This window comes from Balaenoptera musculus, chromosome 17, assembly GCF_009873245.2.
Source record: "Balaenoptera musculus isolate JJ_BM4_2016_0621 chromosome 17, mBalMus1.pri.v3, whole genome shotgun sequence".
NCBI lineage: Eukaryota > Metazoa > Chordata > Mammalia > Artiodactyla > Balaenopteridae > Balaenoptera > Balaenoptera musculus.
The window spans coordinates 62891974-62918657 of record NC_045801.1 but is presented as its reverse complement, the minus strand read 5'-3'; the positions used below and the strand labels follow the sequence as shown (position 1 = coordinate 62918657).

The window sequence follows — 26684 nt, the reverse complement described above, 5'->3', positions numbered from 1 at the left end:
TCTAGATAGTTTACTTCCACATTCAATTATAACGATCCAATTATAATGAATGATAACATTGTTTAAGTAGTTTATACAAAAGCCTTTACTTTGATGAAGTTGCTGCAATACTGTAATGAATCCACTGGGGCTTTCAGAAGAAGGAAAAAACAATATGAATTCAGTGTGAAAACATTCAAAAGTACAGCCAAATGTTCCTGTTTGACTAGAATGTTTATGAATACCCATAAAATGGAAGCTCGCCTAAGATATTCTAAATTCCTCTTTCAAAAGGGGTACTCAATATACTCCACAGGAAAGGAATTGTTTAATAAAGTCAAAGCCAGTTTTTATTCCTGACACAGGTCTAAAATGTAGGGGATTTTTTTTTTCCCTCAAGTTTTGGAGTTCAAAGAATTATTTTCTATAATTCTTTAAAGTCAAGAATGTAAAAAGAAAAACGGTGCACATGTTTAACAAAGTGAAAATACTGGAACCACACTGTTGCGGGTCCCAGTGACATCCAGACAATAATGCGTTCACAAACCACAGAAGAATTCCCCCTCTCTGGATATCTAAGTTCCCAACCGTGGTTCACCTGTAACTACATCATAAGTTTATATCGCCAACAAAAGCCTAACATACTAGCTCTCAATCAGGCAGGCAGCAAATATACCTCACAGGTTTATGAAGGTCCTACTACATACATACCGCCATATTGGGTACTGTGAGATAAAGAAACATGGGGATTACAAATTAGGAAGGAAGGTAAAATTTAGATATGCATGAAAAGTTAATCAACATGAGATACTATATTTGAGTCCAGAACGTTTGCCATGGGTCAGCACTTAATTAACATCTGTTGATTGTAACTGGGTTTTATTAAAAATGAGAGCCACAGGTTTGACTGGAAAAAGGTTCTCTGACAAGCCTATTATAACAGAAACAGTTGGGACAATGAGAATTTAAATACAGACTGGGTGCTAGATGATTCTAATGAACCATGCCTAATGTAAGAAAATGTAAGAAAAACTTCCATATGTTTTAGAGATACACACTAAGTATGTAGGCTAAAATGACATGTGGTTAGAAAGCAGCTTTAAAATACTTCAGGAAAAGAAGGAAAGGAGGGTGGGAGGAAGGGAGGAAAGAAAAACTAGTAGCCAAAGCAAGTACAGCAGAAATCTTAATTGTTGGCTTTGGATGATGGGCATATTCCCCAAGATGCCATTATACTCTTCCATTATACTATTTTTAAAAGCATACTATTAAATATATCCACCTTTGGATATGTTTGAAATTTTCATAATAAAAATGAAAAGTTTCTGTGATACCGGGGCTTGACTTGGCAAACGAAGATGGATAGGTATAGGATTTAAAACGAAGGAGGGCATTTTAGGCCTTCTACCTCATTCCCAGTCCCCACCAATCGACCAATACACCAGCAACCATTCTTCAATTTTCTTGGCTTCACAACGCAGCAGTTAAATCTCTCAGCAATTCTGAGTCCCTCAGTCCTCACCACAGTTAGGTAGCCAGCTAGCTCCCTTTTCCTAATTTTTCTAATAACTCAAAAGCTCATGCTCTTGGCCCTGTTCCACATACTACATCCACCCTTCTAAATTTTGTTTCTAATTCCATCTGTCTTTTATTCCCAGTAGTTAATAGACTCCAGCTGCAAATTGCAACACATTAAGTTACAGATAGGCATTCTCAATGATGAACTCTGCGTGAGCTCACGGTCCCTTAGAAACTCATACTATCTATTCTAACATGTCCTTGACACTTGAATGTTTCAACCAAGTTGGTAGATGGGCCTGGAGGGAATGAACACTTTTAAGTGTAAACAGTTCTACCTTCTACTATTAATTCCTAGTTTTCTTTTCCACCATATCTCTATTCCAGCCTCAGGATTTCTAAATTTTTTCAATAGTTAAAAAAATCTTTTAACATAAAAGTTAGAAATACCTGCATCACAAATTCCCGACGTCGAGGCATTCCTCTTTCTGAAAGCAAAACGTAATCTGGTTCCTTTTCCTTTTTGGCCTGTTGAATTTGAGCCAGGCGGCTAATGGGGTTCATTCCTTGACCATATTCTGGTCCAGCCTAAAAAAAATTTAAGAAAAATTTTCAAAACATGAGACCTCCTTTTAAAACTTGTTATTAGGTCCTTAAAGAAACCATGGTTCTCACCTCCTCCCCTGCACCCCAAAACTCTGTCTGAAATAAATGAAAATTTATAAAGGAAAATTATAAAATGGATCTGAAACTAGGCTTCTATAGGATTTAGGGCTTAGAAGTGTTATTGATAAGTTGGTCAACTATCCTTTTAAACTCTTTAATACAGTAGGAGTTGCTTCACAACTTCTACTCATCAGAAAACACCAAAAAGAATGTAAGAAGATAAGCCATGAACTGGGAAGAGATATTTGAAATACATGTAAGTTAAAAAAAGATATATCCAGTATCCAAAATATATTTTTAAAAACTCTTAAAAAGTATTAAGAAAAAGACAATCTAAAATAAAAATGGGCAGGACTTCCCTGGTGGTCCAGTGGTAAAGATCCACCTGCCAATGCAGGGGACGTGCACTCGATCCCTGGCCGGGGAACTAAGATCCCACATGCTATGGGGCAACTAAGCCCGCACACCACAACTACTGAGCTTGCACGCCTCAACTAGAGAGCTCGTGTGAGGCAAACTATAGAGCCCACTCGCTCTGGAGCCCATGCACTCTGGAGCCCGCACACCACAACTAGAGAAGCCCACGCCCACAACTAGAGAGAAGCCCACGTGCCACAACAAAGAGCCTGCGCACTGCAATGAAAGATCCCACGTGCCTCAATGAAGATCCCACCTGCCACGACTAAGAGCCAATGCAGCCAAAAATAAATAAATAAATAAATAAAATTTTAAAAAAATAAAACAAAAATGGGCAAATGAGATGAACAGATATTTAACAGAAGAAAAAAAACATATAAAAAGATAATCCATCTCATTAAGACTCAGAAAATGCATATTAAAACCACAGTGAGATACTATTTCATACCTATCAATTTAGCAAAAGAAGTCCAACAGCCTCAACTGGTGAAGATGGGGAGTAACAAAAACTTACACAGTGCTGATCATAATATAAACTGGAAAACAATTTGGCAATGTCTAGTAAAGCCAATAAATAAACCCACTCCTCAGTAGCCTATTCAACTAGAAAACTGTTACCCAAATGTGCTAGCTCATTTGTATGGGAATATCCACAGCTGCATTATTTGAAATAGCAAAAAAAGAAAAACTGGAAATAACCTAAACATTCATCTATAAAAGAAAAAATAAATTATGGCATGTTCATACAATGGAACGGCATATCACAGTGAAAATGAATTAAGTATTGCTACATACCTCAAGATGAATGAATTTAAGAAAAAAATGTTAAGTGAGAAAGGCAAGCACAGAATAATATATAAAGTATGATATAATTTATATAAAGCCCATTAAAACTACAAAACACTGGTGAAATTAAATAAGATCTCAGTAAGTGGACAGACACACATGTTAATGGATCAGCAGACTCAATATTCCTAAAATGTTGATTCTCTTCAAACTGATCTGTCAATCACATCTATCAAACCAATCAAATCAATCTATCAACCCCAATCAAAACCCCAGCATGCTCTTTTTGGGTAATAATTAATAAGCCAATACTTAAAATTCATATGGAAATGCAAAGGACAAATAACCAAAACAACCTTGAAAAAAGAACAAAGTTGGAGGAATCAGACTGCCTGATTTCAAGATTTATTATAACGCTATAGTAATCAAGACAGTACGTGTGGTACTGGCAGAAAGACAGACAAAGAGATCAGTGAAACAGAACAGCATCCAGAAGTAGATCCACACATATATGGTCAACAAAGGTGCAAAAGCCATTCAATGGAGAAAGGGTTGTCTTTTCAACCAATGGTACTGGAACAATTGGATATTCACATGTAGAAAAAACCCAAAACTTCAATCCATACCTCACACAAAAGTTAACTCAAAATGGTTCATAGGCTTAAGTGTAATATCTAAAACTAAAACTTCCAGAAGAAAATATAGGGGAAATTTTTCTGGTTTGGTTACGTAACAATTTCTTAGATACAACACCAAAATCATATTCAATAATAATAATGATAATAAATTGAACTTCGTCAAAATTAGTAACTTCTGTTCTTTAAAAAGGACAAGTCACAGGCTTGGAGAAATATTTGCAAACCACATATCTGATTAAAAAATACTTGTACCCAGAATGTATAAAGACCTCTCAAAATTCCATAATAAATTTATATTTTAAATGTATTATTTGTTATTATTTAAATTATTACTTAAAAATTTTTAAGCGAGCAAAAGATCTGAACAACACTTCATCAAGCTTCATGTGCTACTGTATATACAAAAAAATGCTCTATCATCAGTCACTGGAGGAATCTGAACCAAAATGAGATATCAATATGCATGTATTTGAACAACTGAAATTTAAGACTATACTATGTGTTAGAAAGGATATGCAGATACTAGAATTATCACACATGGCTGCTGAGAATACAAAATGGTTCAATCACTTTGAAAAACAATTGGCAGTCTCTTAAAATGTTGTATACCTACTAAATGACCACACCACTCAACTCCTAAGTATTTACCCAAGAGAAAAAAAAGCATATGCCCATAAGACTTAGACACAAATGTTCACAGCAGCTTTATTTTTAATAGCCCCAAATTAGAAGCATCCCAAATATCCAACAAAGAGTGAATGGATAAACAAATTATGGTATATCCATTCAATATAATACTACTTAGCAATAAAACAGAACCAACAATTAACAGCTGTAACAACATGGATGAATTTCTAAATTATTATACTGAGTGAACAAAGCCAGTCAAAAAAAGAGTGGTTGCTTGGGAATTGAAGGTGGGGGGATTCCAAAGGGGAATGAGGAAACTTTGGGGAGCAACGGATAGGTTCATTATCTTGATTGTGGTCATGGTTCCACAACTGTACACATATATCAAATCATATTAAATAGTATGCTTTAAATATGTACAGTTCACTGTATGTCAATTACACCTCAATAAAGCTATTTTAGAAACCAACCAAATACCAGTTTTCAGAAAAACAAACATGTAGTAAAACTGTAAGATTAGGAAACATTAAACACAAAACTAATGATGGCAGTTTACGTAAGGGAGGTGGTATCAGGATGTGACAGAAGAGGGTATACAGATAGCTTCAACCTTACCGAGAAATGTTCTATATTCAAGCTGGGTGGTAGGTCTCACTTACTCTTACTTAGTATGCTTTTTAACTTACATACACATCCTATATAACCTTTCAGAAAGCACTCTATTTTTAACTTTATATAAGGTAATGTTTATGAATAAAACTTGATAAAAGCTTTTCTTTAAAGTTTATGTATAGCCTTTTTAGTGGCTTCTAAAAGGTTTTAAAAAAAAAAGAAACCTTTGCAAATCAAGTATTTTTTTCTGCATGCAAACTAACTTTCTTCATATATTATTCCTAGAAATGAAGGTTTGCATGTCATATGGTCAGCACTTTATAACCACCTGTGAAAATTTACTCTAAAACAGGTATTAGAGACAAGGGTAATCACTAAGTTACAGTTTATATATGTTACACTAAACTTACAGAAGAGCCACTGTATAGTCTTAGCTTTTCTTGTAGTTGTTGAGTCTCAACCATATCTAGCTTGGTACTGCAGGTACAGCCTCTAAGTCAGATCCTGCAAGGTCTTTTAAATTATGTTTTGGGGATTTTGGGTTTTACCCAAAGAACAATGAGAAATTACTAAAAGATTTTAAGTAGAGGCATGACATGATCTGATCAGTATTTCTAAAAGACAACACTTTTAAAAAGATCTTTTGATGTCAAAAGTACTTGTAGGAAGAAGGCCAATTAAAAACCTACTGTAGTAGTTCAGGCAAGACATGAATGTGAGTTGGATCAAAAGGGCGGCAGGGAATGGAAAGAAATGGACCAACTTCGGAAATATTTAAGTGATGGAATCAATAGGGCTTGATGACTGACTCTATACGAGGGGTAGGAGAGATGTTAAAAAGGACTCCCAGGATTCTGTTTCAGCCGCTGGATGGGGACGCCGGTCACTATGATAAGGAATGCAGGAGGAGGAAGAGGCTCAGAAGGGAACACGATGAGTTTTGGACAGAGTTTCAGGGGCCTGTGAACTATTAAGTGAGAGCCCCAACAGGCAGTGTCACGCACAGAAGAGTATTTGGGAATCATCTATCTAAGGACTGAATTGAAGCCCTAGAAGTATGAAGAGCAGCCTAGGAGAGAGAAAGAGAGGGAAAAGGCTGAGAACTCCAATACTGCAATAGTTGGGTAGAGGGGGAGAAGAAAGAAAAGGAAAATTTTAGCTTTTGATAAAATACTGGTTTCTACTTCTACTTACATACCAAGAAAATGAAAAAAATATATATTATAATGGAAGTAAAGAAGGACTGATGAGAAAAGACAAATACAGATAATAACCCGTAAGTCTAAGATTGAAATGCCAATGAAAAGGTAAAGGGAAGCTCTTGAGTCTCGCACTAGAAGATGTCCATGAAGATGATCACGTAAACATGTACTTCCAATGGTATGTTGTCTTTATTCCTGTTTAATTTGCCTATTTTATAAGAATGTCTGTAAGTTCCAAAGACGCTGTTGATACAGATTCCAACGACAAAGAACCAGATGCATAAATCCAATCAGAGAATAATGGAGTTCTGAGAACGTTAAGAATGGCTGGTTTCTTCCCTTGATTGAAATTAACTACTAGCACCCTTGAAAATTAAGGTATTCCTTAGATAGCAAGTCTTAGATTATCATTCTACAAACCAGTAAGGACAGTCTTATTCAGAAAACTTTATCTCCAACATCAGAAAACCTCCTTTGAGGCCTCATCTTACAGAAGAGAACGACATTAAAGAACAGAATCTAAACCCAAAGACACCATCAGGGCAGTATTACATTTTAACAAGGTGACTCTGTAGAGTAAATTAAAATCCAAAAGGAGTTCACAACCAACCAGTTTCAAATGGGCACTGGCATCAGATGTGACTGGACCTGAAACCTGACTCTGCTCTGTGATCTTAGGGGAGTTTCTTAAACACCCAGAACCTCATCTGTAAAATGGGGATAATATCTACATCACAGAGTGATTAAGAGGATCAAATGAGACAATGTGATAATTTCATTATTCTAAATAAAATCAAGGTAAATCATCAACAGCTATTTCCTCTACTTCTGTTGCATAATAAGGAATGGTGGACCCTAGATGTAGAAGACATTTAAGGAAGTGACTAAAATGCTGAAAACCAAGACACTATCCAAGCTGATCCACTTACTGGCCCACTAGAAGGTCTGATCATACTCAAAATTATCTAGATTCCAACTCATTGTATGCATGCTGCTTTCTCAAAATAACCTTACATTTCAGAGAATATCTACAGACTTTAACATAAGACAGATATGGTACAAGAAACTGCAAGTGTGATGTATGTGAGGAAAATTGCAGGGGACGAACCGAATCTGGGACTGGGGGAGGATCAGAGAAGGCATCCCTGAAGAAGTCAAGTTTAAGCTGAGCTCTAAATGGTGGATAGGAAGAAAGTTCTAGAATAACATGCTTATATACTGGAGGTAGTAGCAAATTATTTTTAAAATTCAAAACGTTTCTCCCCCCTTTGTGGAATAACATTTAAACAATACTCTTGCTTTTAATGGCTATGGTTAAAAGTAACAAGAGTTATATTTATATTCTACTATAAAAAGTGATAGATCTTTTCTAGACTAAAGGCTTATTATTCTTAATTTATTAAGATTAGATTTAGTTTAACAGATTAGGTGGAAGTTAATGTGACCAGTTTTGCACTGCCATTCTGATGCAGAGCACTGTTCTTCCATCATGGAGAAGCTATAGATTTTATATATATAAAGATTTAGGAAAACAGACCATGGATACATTCATGCACATGTAAAATGTGAATAGAATTAGATACAAAATAACAATAGCTAATATTTATTGAGTACTTATTATTTGTATTGTTAATAAATATTTAATAATAATGACTAATACATTCTACGTATTATTTCAAGTAACACATAACAATCCTGTGCAGCAAGTTCAATTATTATTCCTACTTTATAAATAGACAAGTGAAAGATTAGAAAAGTTAGGTAACTTGCTCAGGTCACAAGGATTCACACTCCAAGGTCATTTTCTGACTCTAATGGCCATTTTCTTAACAACCATATCCTACTCCCTGACCATGTGGTTAGAGCATATAAATGAAAGCCAGTCCTCAAAACCACTATGACTCATGATGAGTGGACCTATTTGGCGTTTATTTTTAGTCTACCTTGCAGCACAAGGTAGAATGCTATTTCAGGAAATGCATAATCTACAGCCTCGCAGTGAAGTAGTGACAGTATTCATTAAAAAGAACAAGTATTTATGTAGTTGTTTATATAGGTATTTATGTATTTATGTAAATATGTATGCATGTATTTTTAAATAAAGCAAAGGTACAAAAATATAAAACCTACAGAAATACTTCAGTTGTACCACTGCAGGATCTAAACAAAAGAAATCCATCAAAGATAAAACGTACTTCACTTCTGTCATCCTTGATACTCTGAAGAAGTCTGCTAAATAAGCGAGGCTGAGCTAGCCGCTGATGCGCTGGCAGTTTAAGGCTTTCTCTGGGAGCAGAACTCTCGCTCCATTCACGTCACACACGCTGAGTGTCTGCAGGCACCGTCCTGTGCTAAGTGCTAATTCATCTCATTCCTCTGCCCTCTGTCTTTTTTTTTTTTTTTTTTTGGTTAACGTAAATAAAATCTGATTCAGTAAAAGAAAGAGTTACAACATCTTGAAAAGCTGTGTGCTCTATATTCTTCTTTGACACGGTATTCATGCCTGAAAGAATAGAAACCAAATCGCCCCGCTGACCTCCTAGGGCTGCTATGGGGATTTAATGAGATAAAGCATGTGAAGGGCTGGGACCATGTCTGGCACACTGAGCGCTTTATATTTACTGGCTGCTTCTGCTGTCATCAGTGTGAGGATTACTCATATGATTATTACTCTGCATCCAACCACCACGTCCTGAAATCCTAAGCAGTCACCATACAGCAGTGTGGTTTGCAGAAAGAACACTGGATTACAGATCAGTAGTTCAGGCTGCTGCACACGGCAGGTGAATGCAAGTGAGCAAATTCTTTGACTATGTCTCATAAAACCTTATTTGTAAAATGAGGGGTAACATCTGCCTTACAGAATCATGATGAGAATTTTACCAAAGGTGATCATGAATGGGAAAGTATTTTTTAAACCATAAAAAACTATAACTATTTAAGGTATTATTATTTCATGAACAAACACAGGTATACAAGTGTCTAAAAGCAAAACAGAATTGTTATTCATTTATAGACACATGTCCGACCCTGATTTTGGGACTGTTTATAACCCACAGGTTTAAGTGCCTGGCCTATGAAAAAACTTTTAGCTACAGATACTATAATGTTTACATAGTAAAACTAACGTTCACAAGCATATACTTACCTTTACTATTGTTTTAGGGCGTTTTTTAAAAAACAGTTTTGGCTTTTCAACCACAGGAAGAGGTGGAAGTTTCTTAAGCTCCTGTAGGACAGTGGTTGCAGCGCGTTTCTTGGATAGTTTTTTGCTATTTCCCTCTCCTTCTGCAGAGAACTCTCCCACTGACACCCGAGTAACAAAGCTTTTCATATGTGGTGGTCCACTTTCTTTAATAACCTATTAAATGTAAGTAAAATATTCAGTACAGGCACTTAAGATGTGTTCTTATGGCATGAATCTTTCTTAATGTTCATATCATAATCAAGATGGAAATTATTAAGAATTATGCCAAAATTATAGATTCCTTCAATAAAGCTATTATGAAGTCATTATACAGGGACTATTCATTTATGATACTTATGATGCCTAATGAACTGAATTTGAAAAAACAGAAATCTAAATAAACACATTCAATTCATGGTCAAAATTGTGTTTCACTAGCTTAAAACAGGCAATTCTAATTATGGTTACCCTGTTTCTTATGCAACAGAAAATTAAGAACATAAAACATACCATATTACATTAGGTACACAGGCCATCCAGAATGATAATTTGCATATAACTGTGTACATATCTTTCTCCTCTGTAAGAGTAAGTTACTGGAGTGCCAGGACTATGTCTTATTGGAGTTTTATAACCCATAAAGCATCCTGCATGTGGAAGCCTCTCAAAAACAGGTTATGTATGAAAAATAACCTAATTTTGATGGAGACCTCAAAGGCTGTTTTACAAAAAGGAATGTTCACGCTCTGTGACATGACCTTAAATAGGTAAGTACATATGCCATAGAAATACCTAACTTTCTAGAGTAATGGATTATGAATCTGTCTGTAATAAATGTTCCTAAATCCTGAATTAATGTGCTCTTTTTAAGCTATACCAGTTTTGGGAGGAAAATGCCTTCCAAAACCTGAGTGCTTTATAGTCTCCTTCAAAAGTCTGACCTAAAAAAAAAAAAAATACCCTATTTAAATAGTTTACCATTGAACATTATATTAAAAATCTGTCTTCTAATATTGGATACCAATTAGGAAAAGATACAGTATCTCAATAATCCAATATTATTGGGGATAAGGAATTTATGATAAGCATACTTTCCAAGTAATTTAAGTTGAAACACCAAAACTGTTTAACCACTTTGATGGACATCTTCCTCAATTAAAAAATATACATATATACTCTACTGACTAAATATTTAACCTTTTATTGTTCACATTAGATCATCATTATGAACATCAGAGATTCTATACTATACTATACTGATGCCTCTAAGGACATCTAAGACTTTTAAAACTGTTCCTCTTCACTGTAGCCTTTAAAAGGCCCCATCTTCCAATGACTTTTGAGTTATATGCAATTACTTTTGATAGGTTTTCCATATTTTCCCTATCATTTCTTGCTGGGACCAACAGGCCTTCAAGTACATTCTCTTCCTGCCTTCCTCATTTTGCTGCCTTTAGTCCCTATGGACTGAGAAATCAGATAACCCAACTTGTTAGGACTGTGTCTAAGAAAGCAAACAGGTTTTCAGTCGAGGTAAGTAGATCCGGCCAGTGAGAGTAAAATGTGGGAGCTTTCTAGTTGATGAACATCACATAATTTGAAGGAAGATAGATACTCATAGACTGTTTCAGCTTATTTCCTGGGTTTGGCCTATTTTCTAGATATCTGAGTTGCAAAATTAGTGACCTCTTAATAAAGGAGGTATTATAACAATTTAACATTTTTTCTCTTTTAAATGTCACACAATTTTATAAATATTTTGTGACACATTTATCTAGCTGTAAACTAAAGAGCTGCTTAATTACTTCTTGGTGACTTCTTAGTAAAGGTTAAATTTAAACATATTTTGGCCTCCATAAATTTAAAAGAAATTAGATATTAATACATACATGTCACTAAATATTAACTATACTGAATATTTTCAATGTGATCTTATCAAAAACACCAAATCTTATAGGTTACTACAAATTATCTTAAACTCAGCGAATAAATTTTATGATGAAACTTGAAATATCATGTACACAAAGGGCTTAATACAGAAAAGGCAAAGAGAATCAGCAGGAATCCATAAGTTCTATTTTCTCAGGGCTTGTATCATTTCATGATAGAGAGTTCAAACATAAGGAAGCACATTAATTCTTTCAGGGTACTAAAATTTTATCTGTCAATCTTATTTGTTTGTTTATTTAAAATAATAAGGAGCGAGGAGGGAAAAATGGGAGATCTCTGCTGAACACATACCTCAAAACTGACGGGCATATTTCGCTTCAGAGCAATTTCAAACACTAAGCTGATCTCAGACTTATTTGCATCTTTGTCATCATCCATTTCTTTTCCTGATTCACCATTCTAAATCACAAAAAATAGGATGACATTGAATCTTCACTTTGTAACACACTTTACATGTATTTAACAATCAAGAGAACCTATCTAAAATACAATAGGAAACAGGAAACCAGAAACTGGATCTTGTGGATTTACATGTAACCACCATAGTCGAGGGCTTTGCTGTGAGGCTTCTTGCGATTTGGTTTTAGTTTTTTTCCTCAAAGTAGAAGGATAAATGCTGAGTGTGGAAATCTTTTACTCAACCATTCACTAATTTGAGTTTATCCTATATCCTCAGACCCAGTTCTCTTTAGAGACCTCCATTACACACACACACACACACACACACTATCTCCACTGGTGTATGATATTTAATCTTCTATGAAGACTAAGTTGCAGAAAGAATGCAGGATGCAAACCAGGATTTTGGAGCTCTGTGCCAATTTACTTATTCACCTATTTAACACTTACTTCTGGAGGGCCTCACATATACTGAACACAGTATAAGCATTAAAGAGATCAAGAGACAGTATTCCTGCTGTCAAGAAGCTTATGACTTAGTGGGAAAACAGATAAGCAAACAGATAAGGGTCATAATGAAAGTGTACAAGGACAAAAATTCTAAGTCTGCCATTAACTAAGATAAATCTCAAAGGGGGAAGAACAACAGGCTTGAGGAAAGGGAAACTGTACAGGTTGAACCGCACAGTTTCAAATAACTAAGTGCAGAACTCGCTAAGAAGGTGACTTTAGAGACATGCCTGGGCTGGAGATACTATTTTGAAGTCAACAGAGAAAGTAGCTGAAACCATGAGAATGAGTGAAATTACTGAAGATCAGCCTCAATAACCTCACCGGTAAAATACAGTAGGACTAAAAAGTTCATAAAGATCTCCTCCACTTTAAACTCCTTGATTCTAGATTAATTAATACAATGTAATCCATGCTCAATAAACCGTAGCATTCGATGCAAGGTAAATGAATGTTATTTCTCATCCTTGCTCACATTCCCAAATCCTGCCTTGCCTGGAAACTCCACAGGGTGAACCAAAGTGCTCAAAGGTAAGGTCATCCCAGCAGGAACACAAGAGTCTAATATAGCACACAGGTAAGCTGAGCAGCAAATCGTAGCAGATCGCTACTCTAGTGGTCCTTCCTATCAGCAGAGATTTCCCTTATTTGTAAAAAAGCATTTGTTTGTCTTCTCAGTAATCTCCCTAGGCAACTATAAGAAACAGGCTGCAACATGCAGCAGTGACCCACCTGAGCTGACTTTTCCGGAATAGGTTCATTCTGCAGTGCTTGAAGGGCTTTCATTGCGGCATTGTGTCTAGCAGCTTGTCGAGTCTTTCCTTCCCCAAAAAATTCATTATTTCCTACAGTCAGCTGAACATAAAAGATCTTGGGCATTGGGCAATGATACCTAAAGTACGAAAATAAAAATATTACCGTTAGCTCAATAAAATCACTCTATAGGGACTTCCCTGGCGGCTCAGTGGTTAAGAATCCACCTGCCAATGCGGGCGACATGGGTTCAATTCCTGGTCCAGGAAGATCGCACGTGCTGTGGAGCAACTAAGCCCGTGCGCCACAACTACTGAGCCCGCACTCTAGGGCCCGCGAGCCACAACTACTGCCGCGCACCTAGAGCCCGTGCTCGGCAAGAAGAGAAGCCACCGCGATGAGAAGCCCGTGCACTGCAACGAAGAGCAGCCCCTGCTCAATGCAACTAGAGAAAGCCCGTGCGCAGCAACAAAGCCCCAGCTCAGCCAAAAAAAAAAATCACTCTATAATCATTAGTAAGATTTCTTTTCTTTAAAATGACACCAGCCATATAATGCACCATACCCTCTTATTAACCCCAATAAAATTTTTTTTCTTCGTTTATTTACTTATTTGGTTGCGCAGGGTCTTAGTTGCGGCAGGCGGGCTCCTCAGTTGTGGCTGGCAGGCCCCTTAGTTGCGGCATGCATGTGGGATCTAGTTTCCTGACCAGGGATCGAACCCGAGCCCCCTGCATTGGGAGCTCAGAGCCTTAACCACTGCGCCACCAGGGAAGTCCCCCCAATAAAGTTTTAACCTCACGAATGTATTTATAAAAGATAAAATGTGAGTCAATATATCTATCGACAATAAAGAATGTATGCTGATCTCCATGAAAAACATATTTTAGAAAACAACATTAAACATAAATACTGTAAAAATTATTTAACTATATCACAGAAGACTTCCTGGCAAGAAGTTTTCAGTCACATTTTGACAGGAGTGAGCCAAATGGTCTGGTGCTGAAGGACTGGGACCTGCCACAGAGGTGAGAGACAAGCAAAGACCATTTAGGTGACAACACGCAGATTACTGTGCTTTTAGCAGAAGATAATCATGATTAGACATGCGAAGAACAGTAGTAGGATGGAGCTCCTACTGCAAAGTAATAAGTACTTTGCAAAGTAATGAGGAGATCAGATTCAACATAAGAAAGAATGGAGAGTTTAAGCCAATTCTTAAGCAGAAAGAATCACAATAAAATGTATTTAAGGTGAAAATCTTTAGCAGGTTTGTGTTTAATGAGACTGAGGTAAGGATGCGTGACTAGAAAGCGGCACTGAGGCAGACATGAGGGGATAAAGGGGGCTGGAAGAAGAAAGAACAAACTTAGAAGAAACTAAGAGGATATGCAATAAAATCCATTAATTTAACAATTATTTATGGAGCACCTTCTTATGATGGGGGACCATCACCGTGAACAAAAACACACATTAGAGTGGAGAAGACAGACAATAAATTAGATAAATATGTAGAATATCTAGTATGTTAGAACTACATGTTGAACAGAAGAAGAAGGAAAGGTTCAGAAATGTCAGGTGGGGTGGGACGGGGAGGGGGGGTTAGACAGAGTGGTCAGTGAGTGTCCCATTGAGAAGATGACAATTGTGTAAAGGCCTGGAATAAATGAGGAAGGAAACCACACAGATACGTGTTCAAGTAATTCGGAGGATTCCCACCTGGTTAGCATCAAGGGAGTAAAGGAAGGAAAGCTAAGAGATGGGAAGAGGTGTCCAGACTCCATAGGGCCTTCCTTAGAAATCGCTGTAAGGATCTGACTTCTACCCGGAGTGCAATGGCCAGAGTTTAAGGATAGAAGCAACATAATCTGACTTCCACTGATTGGAAGGATCATCTGACTATCATGTTGAAAACAGACTGTAGGGGAATGATGACAGGAGCAAGGAGATCTGCTAAGAGGCTACTGAAATAATACAGACACCTGAACTAGGGTAGCCGCTTTGGAAGTAATGAGAAGTACTTGGATTCTGGATGAATTTCAAAAGTGGAGAAGATGGGTTTACCCAAGGACTAGCCATGGAATATGAGAGAGGCGTCGAGGAAGACCCCAGGGTTTCTGACATGAGCAACTAGAAGATGCAGCACCCATGCCTTGAGTTGGTGAAGACTGCAAAAGGAATGGGTTTGCTGGGATCAACAGCTCTGGGGTGGAGATGTTAAATTATTCAGTCTGTTAGACATCCAAATGAAGACGTCAAAGAGACAGTCAGATTTGTGAGTCTGGACTCCAGGAAAGACGTCCAAGGTGGAGATAGAATTTGGGCATCATCAATACGTAGGTGAAATTTAAAGCCACAAGACAGTGAGAACTCTGCGGGAGGGCGTGACAGGAGGAAAACCAAGCAAGCAGAGTGCCCTTCCTGAAAGCCAAATGGGAGAAGTATATCTAGCAGGAGGGATGCTCACACGTCAAGTGAAATGATGACTGAGAACTGTGACCACTGGACTGGGCAAGTTAGCAAAACTAACAGATTCGATTTTGATGGAATGCTGGGTATATAACTGCAACACTAAAAGATTAAGTTAAAAATCACTCCTGTGCAGGAAAGCGTCTCTTTTCAAGCAAAGAGAAGCCAATCGAGGTCTTACTAAAGTTGTAGATGATTATTGGACATCCAAGTGGCAGAGCTCTATATTCAACCTGAGATAAACTGCATAGAGCCCACTCTATAAGAATTCACAGGCAGATGGGACTCATCAGTGAAGGTTTACTGAAGGTGAAGGACTAGAAATGTACATCGGTACTGAAGATGAAGATTTGGGAGGTAATAATTGAAACCATGTTGAGTGGATAAGCACCTGGAAAGGGTAAGTGTAAAAGAACCTAAAAAGACAGCCTAAGGCTGGGATCTGATTAATGCCCATGATCAAAAGGCAGGGGAAATAATAGACAGCAGCGAAGGAGATGAAAGAGGGTCAGAGTTAGAAAAGAAATTATAACACAATGTCAGGGGAAGGGATAATCAACAATGTCAAATGTTGTGGAGAAATCCAGAGTGAGTATGAAAAAAAAAGAAAAAAGAAAAAGTCACTGTTTTAAATTTTTAAAGTCAATTTTCTTGGCCCACAGTTTTCTATTAAGATAAAATACTTTAAACGTGTTTTTACTGTAGGTCATATGTTCTCATTTTTAATTGGCAAATATAAAAAAGTTAAAGGAAGAAAAAAATCACTTATAGTAAAAGATATTTTTAACATGCAGAGGCTAAAAAGCATTAAAACCACAATCTTTTTTGCTCTTTGACTGCAGTAACTAGTGATGCACTGAAGTACACAATTTCCTATTACCTATTTTATTTTAGATCCCTTTAATGCAGAAATTTTGACAGACTAATATCATCAATGCAGGTTATTTTCGTTTTTTGTTTCCCACAAAATTCAGTTTTCCCACCTCCACAGAACTTTATGCGTATTTTTAACTGGTTTCACTATAAAACTTCAAAACAGACAACCTGAAATCAGAAGTTTACTTCTGGACTGAGATCCTACATGGCAAGCTTTCCGCACAGAGCAAATGTTTACAATTAATTATACACTTCTGAAAATAGAGGTCCACAACTGGAATGCTAACAGACCTTTAACTATGGTGGAGGGAGTGGGCGCCACTATAATCACTAAGGCCTGCTGACAATTACAAAACTCATTTCGGTTTGCCACAGAGACAAACAAAATTTCTGTTCATTATAACTTTACTGGAATATGATGTCATAACACATAACCATACTGAAACAATCTGCTGATTTTCTGACCAAAATATTAATTGCACACTAAAGAGCCCTTGGGGCCTCTTCCTTTTTGGGCATCAAATATGGCTCTATGTATGTGTATGTGCCTGATGTGGATACGTATGTACATATATATTATACTGCATAAATATCAGAGGGAAAATTAGGTATGCTGTATTTTTAACATAAAAAGTAAAATATTCTAGCACTAACAGCAGGAAATACCAAGACCCGACGCCTGACTTGTTTCATTCCATCCTCTTACTTAACAATGATTCTTAATAATCTACCCCACGTGGTTTGAATACCTTATATATCACATCTCCTCATATCATCATGACAATTAAGATTAACCAGAGCACTCTCATTAATGGCTCCCAGATTGAATTACAGGAGAGAAGATGAAGAATTCTTTTTGTGTTAGGTCCTGGTCTCTAAATATTCATTTCCCTTGGTAAAGAAGCTCAGAGTTTACTAACTTTAAAGGTTGATATGCTCTATTTAATGGAGTTCCTTTTTCTATTTTTATTTATTTATTTCTGGTAAAGTGCTTCTAATAAGTGATGCACTTATTTCTACAAATTGGCACATATATACTTACCTAATCTTACACTGCTATTCTTGAATGATTTTCCTCAGTTAGAATTTTATGATCAATGCTTAGATCCCTATCTTTTACTGTTAAAAGATGAGCCATGAAAACTCACCCATCCAGGCTATTAAAGTTTCAAGGTCAAATGGCTTCTACCCTCAGCCTCCAAAGTACATTTTATAAAGTGCGATCCCGCTTTCATAAGAATCATCTCTAGTGCCTGTTACAAATGCAGATTCCTGTGTTCTAACCCTGACCTGCTGAATCAGTCTCTGAGGATGGAACAAGAGTCTTCAGTTGCACAAGTTTTACTGGTGAGTCTGCACAATGAAGTCTGAGAGCACCTGCTCCACAGGTCACCACAGCCTACAATGTGGCTGACGCGACCTGATGACTGTTTCTAACCCCATGCAAGCAAAGGACTGCACACAGTCCTTACAGCACCACGGTTAGGTTTCTTACACCTCTTTCTCATTTACTCCTCATGGCAGCCTGGTGAGACAGATGTCCCCATGGTCACCTTGAGAGGTAGCAAATCTCCCCAACCAAGTTGCTGGGGGTCAAACTCAAGTCTGCCTAACTTCAGAGCTTAGGAAACTCTTAAGTAGTTTCCTGAAAATCTGCTTTATCTTCTATTTTTCTTCATATATGTTTATTAAACTAGCTATGTCCTTGGCGGGCCAGAGAAGCTAATGCAAGGGTTCTTTCTAACCTAATAAGGTCCACTAACAGACTTCAGAGGTGCCTTACCGAGTAGGTGCTGAACAAACAGACCTCCACAATGAGACTCTATGTTTTTAGGGTACGTCAAGCCAAGCAGGGACAAAAACAGGCAGGAGCAAAAGGTCAGGAAAATGGGCTCAAGTGCCACACTGCCTAACAGTGTAAGGCTTATAAAGGCTGTTTGTTAAGACCGCTTTTTTTTCCCATTCCTCTTTGCCCTCTGTCCACTGGAAGTTTTATAAAAAACAAACAAAATTTCAAATAAAAGAAAATAAAAGTTTCCCTTTCTTTAGATCTCAAAAAAGTCTTTAGATCTGGCCTGTCTTCAAGACTTCACAAGTCACTACAAGAATAAAGAAAGAATGATATTTGGCTCCTTTGAATTAATGCTTGACATTCCTTATACAGTTTTGTTTTGGTTTTTGAACAAAGGGAAGATTTTACACTCTTACATAGTATTCTTACAAGAATATGGGTATTCTTATTCTTATATTTGACTGTCAGTTATAACAACTTTCTATACCATAGACCTTGCCATCCTCCCTCAATCTACCTCATTAATGCCCTCTTTGTGGAACTCATTTTGTGTTTATCTTTCTAAACAACTAAAATCCTCCCTAGCATTCTGTGACTGCCTTCTCCATCATCTCCACTTTCCTAAGTATCATTTTTACAAGGTGAGAAAGACATATTCCAAATAACATTAGAACTTTTAAAAATTGAAAAATAATTGCCTCATTTTATTTGATAGCATTATCATAAATCTCAGCCCAGCTTAAGCATTCATGTCTCCTCTACAGGTTTATGTCTTAAATATATGAACATGTTATCTTCTGATCTAATAAGGAGAGGCTTTGGATTTCTGTGTTTACTTCTAACATTGACTGAAAACAGAAATGTCACTTAATCTTTCTATCTCAGTTTACTTATCTGTAAAATATTTGCAGAATTTATGTTTAAAGAACTATAAAGGCCAAAACTTAGAATTCAAATGCCCTGTTGATTATTTTGACTCTTTGTACACGTTTTGGCACAGCTAAGCATTCTTTTTCTTGCTATTGAAAAATAATAGGTTTTATCATAAAGCTATAAAATAGTCCTTGGCACATTTTCAAGCTTGTATGTATATAAAACGTCTAGATAGGAGAGAGTTCTTTCTCTATTCACATCTATAAATTTTGAAAATATATCTTTTATGGGATCTGAATGTTTAGTCTTGAGAAATTTCAAAAATTAGGATCTATCAGAAAAGACTCACAGGACGGCTGAAAATAAGCTTTAAAAGAGATGTAAGGATATTCTATTCTATTTGTAGAATTATAATTATGTTTAAAATGCATAAGGGAAAATATAGAAAGAGATGCACTAAAAGCTGGGATAGGGTGTTTTGAAGTGATGGAATTATAAACGATATTTTCTTTCATAATTTCCAAATTTTAAAAAGAATATGGTTATACTGGTGTATAAACAAAAGAAAATATTTTATTGAAGTAAGTCTAGTCCCTGTCCAAACAAAAGTAAACCTGTGTTCAAAATGTAAATTTGATGAATTAGTGGAATGACTTGTGGAATACAGACTATGAGCCACAAGAGCCAATCATTTGTACTGTGTCACTGACGCCAGTATCACAACAGGACTATGGAAATCAGAGCCTGCTATCACAGAGCACCTCTCTATAAACACACAATTACCACCCTCAATCCCAAACTTGGATCCAGCATAAAAATGTTCTTGCCCCTTCCCTAAATGGATATCTAGATAAATCATCATCACCACCATCACCATCATCATGATTACAGCCAACACACAGAGCTCACCGTGTGCCAGCCACTGTCTGAAGCTCTGTGCATACTCATCTCATTCAGCCACGGTAACAATCTCAACTTCACTTTGCACGCGAGGAAGTGAGGAACAGAGGTGTTCACTTATTTGTCCAAGGCTCCCCCCCTTGAGCCAGCGTCTGAACCAAACAGTCTCACTCCAGAGGCTACGGGCTTAACCTCTACACTGTGCTGCGTCTGAATGAACTGGATAAATGAGCGCTTTAAACTGCAGAGCTACTAACTGTGAACTTTGGGGAGGTCATGATAGACTTGGAACATCAAGGCAATTTAAGCCAAACTTAGATCAGTGGTCACATCAGTTCCAAAGGGAAAGCTGGGGCACTGTAAGCCCAGGAGACCGAGCTGATGGCAGCACCGCTGCTCTCTCTCACGCTCTGCCTCCTCTGGTAACCCACCTTTCGGGAACCCGTGCTTCAACGCTAACGTTCCCACGAGGGAACTGCAAGTCAAAACCACAATGACACACCACTGCACACCCACTAGGACGCTTACAGTTGTGCAGCCACTGCTGTTCCCTAAAAGTTAAACACAGAATTACCATCTGACCCAGCAATTCACTCCCAGATATCTAAAACTGAAGAGAAATTTTTAAAAGTGTGTAAACAAAAATGGGCACGCAAATGTTCATAGCAGCATTATTCATAGCAGCCATAAAGGAGAAATAACCCAAAGGGCCATCCAACTGATGAATCAAGAAACAAAATGTAGTACGTCCAAACAATGGAGTACTGTAGAGCCATACAAAGGAACAAAGCACTGATACACGACACAATGTGCGCGAACTCTGAAAACATTACGCTAAGTGAAAGCTAGACACAAAGTCTACATATTGTATGATTGCATTCAGATGAAATGTCCGGAATAGGCAATTCCACCAGACAGAAAGTAGATTAGTGGTTGCCAGGGGCTGGGAAGAGGGAAAGTGGGGAGTAACTGTTCAGGGGTAGGGGGGATTCTTATGGGCGTGATGAAATGTTCTGGAATTAGATAGTGGTGATGGTTGTACAACACTGTGAACGTAGTAATTCACAGTGTACTGAACTGTACACTTTAAAGTAGTTAAAATGGTGAATTTTATGTGACTGTGAGTTTTACCTCAATAAAAACCAATTTTAAAAAAAAATGTTCATACTCCCTAAGGTTCAAACTTCTGTTTCTCATAGACAAGACAGTCTTCCTAGGTGATGTCACCTGTTCTTATTTACATTCTTGGCAGACTCCCAGAAATTAGCCTGCCAGATTGGGGGAGTGCAAGGGAGAGGGAATAAAAGTCATCCCTCCCTTCTGAACGCTCAGAAATTAATAACCTGGTCTTCTTCCTGCCCTTGTTTGACTGCCAGGGGTGGGGGTTGGTGGGCGTATGTGGATTAAATTATTTATTCAAAAAATATTTATTAAGGACCTAATTCATGCCAGGGACTGCTTTAATCCCTAGGGATGGTAGGCCTCAGGAGACAATCAATCAACCAATCAATCAAATAGTATCAACTAGTAAGATGGGCTAGGAAGAAAAGCAAAGCAGAACAGAGAACCTCTTTTAGGATGTGGCATTTGAATAAAGAGGTGGTTGGAGTAAGAATTCTAGGTATGGGGATGCCTGGAGGAAAAAGTGTTCCTAGCAAATGAGACAGCAAGTGCAAAGGCCCTGGGGTGGTAACATATGGGGCATTTTTTGAGAAACAGCAAGTGTTCTTATACCTGGAAGAAGTGAGTCAAGGGGTGAGTGGCAGGAAACTAGCCACAACTTAATCCCACATGTGATGGAAGCCATCAGAGGGTTTTAGGCAGGGAGGTGACACAGTCGGACTTATTACTTACAAGTCTCTCATTCCTGTTTGCCCAAAGAAAGGCAAGAAGAGGGGGGCTGGCAGGCCACTGCATAGTCTAGACAAGTCATCTGTGAACACAGGAAACCGGATTGCCCAGAAGAATACAGGGGATTGCCGGCAGTGCTGAAAACCACCTAAGGGTTGTGTTCATTATTTCAAGATGGGACCAGTCAGCACAGTTACGTTTTTCTGTGGCTTCCTGGGTACAAGTACAGAGTCAGAGGAGCTGGACTTAACCAGTTACCGTTCTGCTAAGGGTCAGTGATCATTCAAGCAGGGAAGCACTGGAAAGCACAGGAATTAAGAGACTGACTATAGGACTGGTGAGAAAAGAGTGATGAACTCCAGGGAAATGCAGCCCTGCAGAACTTGGCAAGCTAGTAAAGGCTGCAACCGCCCCGAACCTCTGCTCAGTGTTCTCCCTAAGCACAGGGACCAGAGGACACCCCCTATTTCCTGCCATCCCGCTGGACGGCGGGCGTGTAGCAGCAGCAGCCGCCAGGCGTGCCTCTCACGTGGTGGCCGACGCCCAGTGCTAGAACTTGTGACAGTAAAGAAGGGTCCCCAGCAGAGGAAGCTGGGGGCTCTCTTGCCAGGGTGTGCTGCCGCTGTGTCCCTCCAGGTACTGCAGCACACCGTCTGAGACAGGTAAATGGCTGGCACCGCAGGCAGCCAAGTGAGGAGTGACGGAACAGGAATGGGGGTGGGGTCCTCAGGGCAGCATTTCTCAAAGTGTGGGTCCCTCACAAAAACCATCAGAGTCCTCCTGGAGGGGTCTAGGAACACCTGTGAAAACGCAGAGTCAAGGCTGACAATCAGACTCTTTGGACGAGGCCAGGAATCAACATGATTACCAAACAGCCTGGGTGATTTTTATGGATGCTGAAGACAGAGAGCACCTACCTCCTTACAGGGATCTCCTTCCCTTCCCTTGCTTGTGAATACAAAGACTTTTCATTCCTGAATGTTAACTTGGTCCCATCTCCCTTATTGAATTCTCCTGCCTGCCTCTAACAAGTTTTTAGTTCTCTTGCAATTCTCCAGATAATCACAACTGATGTGCAAAAACATGATACTTCTTCCTATTTCTTTCCACATTTCATTCCTTTTATTTTCCCTAATTGTGTGGGTTCATACCTCCAACTGAATACCAAACAGCAGTTGATAACGGATGGTCTTGTTTTTTACTTTAATGGGAATGTGGCTAGTGTGTCCTCATTAAGCATAACGCTGGCTGTTGAGGTGGGTTAAGATGAGATGGGATGGGACTTCCCTGGTGGTCCAGTGGGTAAGACTCCACACTTCCACTGCAGGGGACGTGGGTCCAATCCCTGGTCGGGGAACTAAGATTCCGCATGCCTCGTGACACAGCCAAAAAAAAAAAAAAAAAAAAAGATGGGATGGTTGTGTGTGTGTGTGAGAGAGACGGGGAGAGAGTATGTGTGGGTGCATCGACAGAGTACACAGTGTACAGTGTTAAAGTAATATTCAGTTGTTCATAATGTATTGGATTTTCTAAGTTGAGAATGGATTTTTTTAATGTACTTTCAGCATCTGTGTAGTTGACAATTTTTACTTTTCATCTCTTAATAAGGTGAATTTTATTAACATATTTTCTAATCGTGAAACAATTTTACATTCCTAGAATAAATCCCAGTTGGTTATGGTGGTTCTTCTTTCAATGTACTGCCAAATTCTGTCTGCCAATATTTCAATTAAGATTTTTCCATTGATATTCTACAAATAATATCGATCTGAAGCTCTATCCTTTGTTGTTATCTCAAACTCGCATTGTTGAGCTAGACACCAAGGTTATTTTTGGTTGCCCAGAATAATCTGTTTCCAGTTTTCCGAAGGTTCAGTAAGATTCCTCTGTGAAACCACCGAGGTCAGGTGCTTTCCCTTCAGGGTGCTGGGCGAGGGGTGGCAGTCAGCTATTCCATTACTTATCCTCTTACATCTAGAGCAACTGCTTCTTTATTTTCTCCTTTTGGGGTCAGTTTTGATCGTTTATATTTTCCTACAAAAGCATCCCATCCATCCAAGGTTCTGAAATCATTTTCCATGAGTTGAACAAATTAGTCCTTTATGAGAATTTTCATTTCTGGTGCATCTGCAGTGTTCCCCCATCTCAGACCATGTTTTGCACATCTGTGCTTTAAACTCACAATTGCTTGCCTTGATTAGGCTACATATTTAAATATTTTACTGGTTCTAAGAACAAGATATTGGATTCTGCATTTTTTTCTATTATTCTTCTGTTTTCTAATTAATCTATTTCTACATTCATTTTCCTTCCTCAGACCTTAGTCATTCCTTTTCTAACTTCTCGCGGTGGATATATAATTAATTTGCAAGGTATCTATTAACATAGCTATAAGGTTAATGAACCTGCCTTCTCATAGGCTTTATGTTGTCTGAACTGTCCTGTCTTCAAGAGGGAAAAACACTACACAGTGTTTCCTAAATATTTTTGGTAATGAAACCCCCTTTTTCGTGAACTAGCATGTGTATTCTACAAAACACACCTGGAGACATGCTGCCTTAGTTAAGAGTCTGTGTATTCCCGCAGGTTATTGTTTAATCTGCTAAAAGCTTTTTATCTTGAATATAATAAAGATTACTTAACATTTTAAGAAATACAATTTAAAATGTTTATCAAGTACATTTACAAGCTTGATAAGCTTAAATAAACACTCAGAGAGTGAACAGAGGAAAAGATCTTTAGATTACATTAAGATCAATTGGATTTAAGTTCCATCTACTCAATCTTTTTGGGTAGCGGGACTTATTTTCTCTAAGACTCATCAGTAATATGAAAGATTTTGTCTGTATCAACTTTCTCAATCTGATTCAAGTGGCAAATAAGGGGGAAATTATAGTATTTTTCATGAAATATCGTAACATATCTGTGTATTTACTTAGGAGCAATTTTCAAATATATATGTGTTTGTGCCCTTGGAGTGCACTTTGCACTTCAAAAGCTTTTATAAAATGTTTTAAAGGAATACAATTTAAAATTTTAATACCTATTCACTAAATACTGCATGCTAGTAGTCTAACAGCAGATCCTTAGCTTAAGAAAATTATCGAAAATATGGCTTATTTTTTCTTTGAGTTGTAAGAAGATTCTCATTATTCAATTCCATCAACAGATCATCTTTGATTAAGAGCTGTCTGAGAATGTCCTTTCAAGACCACTGGTGAAGAAAATCTCTCAAATCCTTCCCAGCAACAAAATGGTTCCTGGGACTGGTTCCAGAAAATATTTCAAATGTTTCTGTTTCTTCATTAGCTTAAGCCTCAAAGTAGATGGTTTTGAGAAGTTTGAATTTTTATAAAAATACAAACGTAACAAATCATAATTTTAGAAGGGGTTTCACACCCTTTGTGGATAAATTAATTTTGTAATGTCTAGAATAAGAGATTCAAATGCATGATTGAGTTTGCACCGGAATCTTCCAAGAGCTTTAGAAATTGTTTGCTTTGTTACAGTGTCCAACCCAGACATCTACTCTAGTGCCTCTGCTGATCAGAATTAACTACAACTTTGGATGCCTGCCCACTTCAAATACTCCCAGAAGCAACATGGAGACATTACATCAGCAGTATTGCAGAAAGATTAATGTGCTTTGTTTGGAGATGCAAACAGTAATTATACGCACTGCATACTTCTAGTACTTTGTCTTTTTTACCCAAATCTAAGTGAATCTAATTGTACATCTGCATATAGTTTAATGACAACAATAATGTGTAGTTAACAGATATTCACTGGAATATAAAAAATTTACTTGGTATTCTCCCAGCTAATTGTTTTTACAGCTTGACTTCACTTATGTATTAGCTACATTCATAAAAAGGTTTACATAAAGCAAATATTTTCATACTAAATCCCATTTTCCACTGTTGCCTGGTATTAAATCTTGAGCTGTATTTCTACAGGAAAATGTTGGCTCCAACACATAAAAATTATAATTAAACATCTAAAGATGTATGCCAAGAAATAGGTACATTTAATCAAGTATTTTATAAAGTACATTTTATCCTCTCACCTGCAATAAAGATTAATCAAGTGAATAACCATTCTGTTTCATATTCCCACGATCGTTAGAAGAGCATATACATTAAAACTCCACCAACAACAACAAATGCGGAGTTTGGGTGACTTCATAGCAACTGAAAGTAGAAATATAATTTATTAGCTGAAATTGCCACATGGAGGTATGCTGTCAGGTAGATTCAGGCAATGCAAGTAGTCTCAGATTATTGATAATAATCATTGAAAAGTCTTAGAGATTTCTTCTGGTTATTGGTAATACACTTGGCATTTAATTATAATCCATACCAGATGATTTACTGGAATTATACCGATCGTTGGAGCCAACAGCACCCTCTAACTCAAAGATTACTTTTCAAAGAAATGGAGAAAAGGACTTTCTCAACTACCTGGATCCTTTTACAGTATAAAAAGTGTAAAAAGCACCTTTTGCTAAAATAGAAGAGTACCTGCGACCTTTAGAAAACTCTCCTACTTTTAACTACAAATACTTTGAGGTAATGCTAAGCAATTGAATTTTCAGTCATTTTAAATTAACTGTTTAATTTTTCTGCACAAATCCTCCCAGGAATACTATGTGGAATGCAGTTATCTATGCTCTCCTTT

General features: G+C 37.6%; 1 protein-coding gene across 15 annotated transcripts in view; it reads right to left on the bottom strand.

Moving 5' to 3' along the window:
- The window catches only part of STAU2 (staufen double-stranded RNA binding protein 2), a 303654-nt gene that overhangs the window by 179734 nt on the left and 97236 nt on the right, over positions 1 to 26684 (bottom strand). For all 15 annotated transcript variants that reach the window (XM_036829847.1, XM_036829842.1, XM_036829844.1 and 12 more), the window contains 4 exons: positions 13227 to 13386; positions 11877 to 11984; positions 9597 to 9809; positions 1948 to 2085 (listed from right to left, as the gene is read on the bottom strand). In XM_036829847.1, coding sequence (XP_036685742.1) covers positions 1948 to 2085; positions 9597 to 9809; positions 11877 to 11984; positions 13227 to 13386 — 619 coding nt within the window. The remainder of the gene's footprint in view (positions 1 to 1947; positions 2086 to 9596; positions 9810 to 11876; positions 11985 to 13226; positions 13387 to 26684) is intronic.